Source organism: Colobus angolensis, unplaced genomic scaffold (assembly GCF_000951035.1).
Source record: "Colobus angolensis palliatus isolate OR3802 unplaced genomic scaffold, Cang.pa_1.0 Scaffold17, whole genome shotgun sequence".
Classification (NCBI taxonomy): Eukaryota; Metazoa; Chordata; class Mammalia; order Primates; family Cercopithecidae; genus Colobus; species Colobus angolensis.
The window spans coordinates 274,600-281,182 of NW_012114821.1; the positions used below are offsets into that span (position 1 = coordinate 274,600).

The window sequence follows — 6,583 nt, forward strand, 5'->3', positions numbered from 1 at the left end:
CCCGTCTCGGCCTCCCAAAGTGCTGGGATTACAGGCGTGAGCCACCGCGCCCGGCCCAGACTACTTCTTATCACTATTTAGGAATGCAGCTACAAGACAAGGGTATTAAGCCCCAAAAAATCATCGTTCCCCTCACCCGATTACAAGTCCAACAGGCTTTTGCAATCTGCGTTGCTTGGCAAGTCCATTTGGCAGGTTTCCTGGGTATAACTGATAATCATTATCCTAATCTAAAACTATTCCAGTTCTTTAAACTCAATTCTTGGATCTTACCTCACATGACTAGAAACAACACCCCAGTGAGCCGAAGTGGTCACTGTTTTTACTGATGCTTCCTGTAATGGCCGAGCAGCACATACAGGGCCAAGAGAACTGTTCGCTAGTTCAGCACGACCAGCTGAGCTGATCGCTGTCATGGCTGTCCTTGAAGATTTCCCTGAACCAGTTAACATTGTTTCTGATTGGGCCTATGTAGTACATGTTGCTGGCAACATTGAAACTGTCTTGCCGGGCGCCGTGGCTCAAGCCTGTAATCCCAGCACTTTGGGAGGCCGAGACGGGCGGATCACGAGGTCAGGAGATCAAGACCATCCTGGCTAACACGGTGAAACCCCGTCTCTACAAAAAAATACAAAAAACTAGCCGGGCGAGGCGGCAGGCGCCTGTAGTCCCAGCTAATGTAGTCCCAGCTACTCGGGAGGCTGAGGCAGGAGAATGGCGTAAACCCGGGAGGCGGAGCTTGCAGTGAGCTGAGATCCGGCCACTGCACTCCAGCCTGGGCGACAGAGCGAGACTCCATCTCAAAAAAAAAAAAGAAACTGCCTTAATCAAATTTCGGCCTGATGATACCCTACTTTTTCTTTTCCAAAGGTTTCAGTCTGTACTCAGAGCAAGGTCTTCTCCTTTCTACATTACTCACATTCGGGCCCACACACCCCTCCCCGGGCCCCTCTCGGCAGCAAATGCCTGAGCTGATATATTAGTTGTTTCCGTTTTCACTGACACCGAAAATTTTCATGCTTTAACTCATGTCAATGCTGCGGGACTCCACATACAGTCCCCCTCACATGGAAATAAGCTAAAACCACTGCACATCACTGTCCTACTTGCCAAGTGTTAATTTTACAGCCGCTTTCCTCAGGAGTTAACCCTAGAGGACTTTCACAGAATGCTCTCTGGCAAATGGACGTGACTCATTATCCTGCTTTTGGCAAGCTTTCTTTTATACATGTAACTATTGACACATTTTCTCATTTTATCTGGGCCACTTGTCACACAGGGGAAAGTACATCTCATGTTAAACGACTATGCTTTCATGTTTCTCGGTTATGGGCTGTCCCAAGAAACTGAAAACTGACAACGGCCCCGGCTACAGTAGTGCTGCGTTTAAAAAGCTCACTCAAACATGGGCGATTACTCACACAACTGGCATCCCCTGTAACTCTCAAGGACAGGCCTTGGTGGAAGGAGCCAATAAAACACTCAAAGATCAACTTCGAAAACAGGACACAAAACAAAGAGGGACGCCACTACCCCTCATGCTCAGCTAAATCTGGCTCTTTTCACATTAAATTTCTTAAACCTAGTAAGAAATCAACCTTTTACAGCAGAGAACATTTCACTGGAAATAAACTTGATCCACAAAAAGGAAAGCGGGTACGGTGGAAGGATGCAAAAACTAACAAATGGGAATTAGGCACCGTGGTAACACGGGGCAGGGGTTTTGCTTGCGTTTCCCCAGGAGAAAGACAACAACCCGTGTGGGTTCCCTCCCGGCAACTGAAATTGCACCAAAATTTCAAATATGAAACGCTCTCAGAAACAAAAGGCAGACTCCTCACAAATTGAAGGGCAAGGTTCCCCGCCTGACACACAAACTTCATGACCCTACATTACGACAAAATCTCGCCGTGTGACCTACACCACCAGTCGTTCAACTCTACCAACATGGCGTCAAATAAACGTCTTATCACATCAAACACAAACATTACTACAAGAAAAAGGAATTCCAACGACAATGGGTAATATAATTCCGGCTGCCTTTACAGCGGTCAGTGCAGTGGTGAGTACGCCAGCAGCTGGGACACCTAAAAAGTCTACCTTTTGGGCATATGTTCCTCTTCCCCCTTTGGTTCAGTCTGTCTCCTGGGTGGACGCCTCAGTGGAAGTTTCCACTCATGATAGTGCATTCATGCCGGTTCCTAATGATGACAAGGTTTCCAGCTCAACCAGAAGAAGGTTTAATTTGTCAGTTGGCTACAAATATCCACCACTGTGCATTGCAATGTCGCCTGGCTGTTTAGCTTCTTCTTATCAGAACTGGATGTGGACCATATTGTCCTTTAGTAATGATTCTTATTAAGTACCTAATATGCTCAGTACCAATTCTTTTCAACTTATGACTGTCCAACTTAATCCACATGAGGAATGGAGGGTTCCTGTTACCACAAAAGGTAATTCCACAAAAGGACTGCCAGACTGCTCCAAGGAACCTACAAAGGGACCGTTTTTAGTAAATTCAATTGTATGGAATGATTGTAATGCTCCAAAGGTCATAGTGTGCCAACGTCTAGCTACAGGTGTTGTTATTGACTGGGCTCCAAGAGGGCATTCTTGACGGAATTGCTCCAGCCAAAATATGACCTGCTCGGAGTTTGTTAGATTATGTAGAGGACGAATGGCAGTCATACAGGTTGAAGGAATGGGTGTCTCCTTACCCATTTAAATGGATGGACACAGGCATCGTTCCTCCTAGACCAAAAATGATTCATCTAATTGTTACCCCAGAGCATCCTGAATTATGGAAATTAGCTGCAGCCATGACAGGAATAAGGATATGGAACGTTACTTATCAACTCTCTCCTACTAATACCAAGACACCCATATTCAACATCACCCTGATGTCTGAACAGGTGACGCCTATCAAGAGCTGTGTCAAACCCCCTTACATGCTGTCGGTTGGAAATGTAATTATCATTCCCAATACACACACTATAGAATGTGAAACTGTAAGCTGTTCATGTCCACTGATGCTACTTTTAATCTCACAACAAGTATTCTCTTGGTGAGGGCTACGGAGAGGGTAGGCATACCAGTTTCTTTACATCGTCTACGGGAGTCTTCCCCCTCTATTCACGCAGTCAATGAAGATCTTAAAGGTATCCTCAAAATAACTAAGAGATTCATTTTTACTCTTATTGCAGTCATTGCAGGTCTAATTGCGGTTACTGCAACAGCCATAACCGCTGGAGTTGCAATCCACAATTCTGTTTAAACCGCTCAATATGTTGAAGCATGGCAGAAAAACTCCACTAGACTCTGGAATTCTCAGGCTCAGGCTGATCAAAAATTGGCTAATCAAATTAACGATCTCCGCCAGAGTATGATATGGCTGGGAGATAGAGTTGCGAATCTGGAACACCGTGTGCAACTACAGTGTGACTGGAATACTTCTGATGACTGCATAACGCCTTATGCTTATAATAAAGATCAACATAGCTGGGAAAAGGTCTTGAGGCATTTAAAAGCCTGGGATGATAACTTAACCTTAGATATTTCTTCTATCTCTTTTGTCTTGTGTCTTTACTTCTACGATCTCTCCTCTCCACACACGAGAAGAAAAACCCACAGACCCTGTAGGGCTGGTCCCTACACAACCCAAGGGTAGAGGTGCACAGACCCGGCCTCTGACACCTTGGGGACACCAAAATGGAAAATTCATGCACTTGAGTCTTCCTGCATAAGTTAGTTTTGACCTTAGACCTACAAGCAAGGCAGTTAGTAGGAACTCTGACCGTTCTGTGAGGAGCTAAACACACACACCTCCTACTGCGGGAGAAGGGACCTGCACAGAACTGCACGGAGGCCACACTGGGGCACGGAGGCCACACTGGCAGCACAGGACACGCCGTGCGGTGGGGCCAGGCCACACTGGCAGCACAGGACACGCCGTGCGGTGGGGCCAGGCCACACTGGCAGCACACGACACGCCCTGCGGTAGGGCCAGGCCACACTGGCAGCACATGACACGCCCTGCAGTGGCAGCAGCCCAGGCCTTCCAGTGCCTCGTACTCACCTGTGCACGGGCTGGCTTTGGCCACGCTCTGTTCAGCCACCTGCAGAATCAAGGCCCCCGGCTCCTCTCCTTGCTCCAAGAGGGAGATCAGTGCTGGTTTGGCAACAAGAAAGCCTACGTTCAGAGAAGGAAAGCAGAATGTATCAGTACAGGAGGGAGGAGGGATGCCCGGGTGCCTGGCTGGAGTGCTTGCAGTGGGTCAGGAACACTCACTGTCCCAGGAGGGGCAGCTAGGTGGCCAAGGGGAGATGGGGGGCCTGCCCCAGGAGAGAAGCCTCAGGCAGGCTGATGCTGGCAGTGGCTGCCCAACAGGAAACAGAGAGGGGCTCCTTGGGGAGCTTCCAGTTTCCCCTCAAAAATATTTCAGACCTTGAATCTGGAATGGAACCAACTTCCCTTTGAAGCTAACACAGACGCACCTCCCGGCCCCAGGACCAAAGGCAGAAGCCCTCACCTAGCGAGGCCAGGTTCCCATAGTTCTCCAGCATCACGTCCCTGTAGAGGGCCTGCTGGTCGGGGGCCAGGCAACTCCATTCTATCCTCGTGAAGTACACAGCCACATCCTCGAACACAACAGCCTCCTGCAACCACATACTCTGCTATCCAGGCAGCCAAGGGCTCAGTGAGAACCCAGCAGACGAGAACCACATACTCTGCCATCCAGGCAGCCAAGGGCTCAGTGAGAACCCAGCAGACGAGAACCACATACTCTGCTATCCAGGCAGCCAAAGGCTCGGTGAGAACCCAGCAGATGAGAAACATTTGCGTGATCTGCTAGAGGCCTCTCTCCCTGCTGCTCATCGCTGCATCCACAGGGCCCAGCAGAGTCAGGGCAGCCCAACACGCCCCGAGTGAGCAGCCTCATTCTCAGCACAAGCCCCAGAGAGGACGAGGGAAAAACTGAACTTGGGGGAGGGAGAAAGATGTACCAGGAAGGGGGTCCCAACCTTGGCCTCACCCTCTCCACAGACCATCAGGGATGTGGGGAAGGGGCACCAGCACTGCGTGTCCCCCCCCGCGTCTCCATTTCCAACACCCGCAGTGAGTCAGGGGCACCAGCACTGCGTCCCAGCCCCCGCGTCTCCATTTCCAACACCCGCAGTGAGTCAGCATCAGTAGAGGGAGGATGGCTGACCATTCACACCAGGAAGGAGGCAGGCACTGGGGAAGGACAGGGACCCTGCCCTCAACAGCTGATCACAGAAGCTCAGGGGCCATAAGAGGCCCCAGGAAGCCCACTTCTGCCCAAAGGCTGGACGGATTTGGCAGAGCCACGTGTGCGGCCTGGCCACAGAGCAAGCAGGTGGTCCTCGGCTTGCAGGCTCCATCTTGTGATGTGGGTGGGTGTGAGGCTCCCTGGAAGGTTCTCAGGGCTGAAAAGCTGAGGCTGGGGGCGAAGCAGTCTCCTGGTGCCGTGGACAGGCTCAGGGGGTGCTCACCTGGGGTCCAGGCATCGGGAGTGCCATCGTCATTCCAGGGTACCCTCTGAGGAGGAGCAGGTGCTAGAGGCAGTGAATTCTGGGGGAACATAGAGCCATGAGTGGAAGGAGCCCAGGCCTAAGGCTCTCCAGCCCCCCAAAAGGCCCCTCCAGATCCAGAAGGGAGCAGGAGAGGGTAAAGTGCTGGGGCAATCACATCAGCCACCTCCTTCACGTCCCAAGGAGCAGCTGCACCCAAGCTTCTCCACTGGAACACCCACTCCCTCCAATGTTTGCTGGCTGTCACCTTGCTGGGAGGCCTTCTGTGACTGCCACCTCCCCTCCCGCCTGGGAATTCCTATCCTCGCTCCTTGCTGTATTTTTCTCCATAGCACTATGCCACCTAAGACAAGTTAACATCCTTGCTCCTTATCTGCCTTCCCCAATTAGATAAGACCTCTGGTCTGTACCCCAAGGGCCTGACGAAGGGCTTGGCACACGGCGTATGCTCAGAAGGGATTTATGAAATGAACAAAGCATGACTGGTTAGAGCAAAATTATTGTTTTATTTGAGATAGGGTCTCGCTCTGTCGCCCAGGCTGGAGTATGGTGGCATGATCTCGGTTCACCTCAACCTCTGCCTGCTGGGCTTAAGGGATCCTCCCAGGGTGGCCAAGGTTGCACCATTGCACTCCGGCCTGGGCAACATTGTTCATTATGAAATGAACAGTGGGTGACTCTACAACCAATAAAACCATGTGTGGGAACATCAGAAAACATTCTTGCATTTTACTACATGAAACAAGCAGACCGTAAGCAGAAAACTAAAGCTGGTAGCATAAAACCCTAGTTCTCTCTGGGTCATAGAATGACCAGTGGTTCCTGTTTTTCTATTTTTCTTTTCTTTTTTTGAGACAGGGTTTTGCTGTGTGGCACAGGTTGGAGTGGTATGATCACTGTAGCCTCAACTTCCTGGGCTCAAGCAGTCCTCCCACGTCAGCCTCCTGAGTAGCTGGAACTACAGGAGAATGCTACCACACCCAACTAATTAAAAAAAAAATTTTTTTTTTTTTTTGAGACGGAGTCTCAC

General features: G+C 50.2%; 1 protein-coding gene across 2 annotated transcripts in view; it reads right to left on the reverse strand.

The window, feature by feature from the left end:
* LOC105508955 (zinc finger protein 7) overlaps nucleotides 1-5,593 on the reverse strand; it is a 47,977-nt gene extending 42,384 nt beyond the window's left edge. For both annotated transcript variants that reach the window (XM_011937993.1, XM_011937992.1), the window contains exons 1-3: nucleotides 5,515-5,593; nucleotides 4,530-4,656; nucleotides 4,076-4,189 (exon numbers count right to left, since the gene is read on the reverse strand). In XM_011937993.1, coding sequence (XP_011793383.1) covers nucleotides 4,076-4,189; nucleotides 4,530-4,656; nucleotides 5,515-5,547 — 274 coding nt within the window. In that variant the 5' untranslated portion in view covers nucleotides 5,548-5,593. The remainder of the gene's footprint in view (nucleotides 1-4,075; nucleotides 4,190-4,529; nucleotides 4,657-5,514) is intronic.
* Nucleotides 5,594-6,583: the final 990 nt, after the last annotated feature.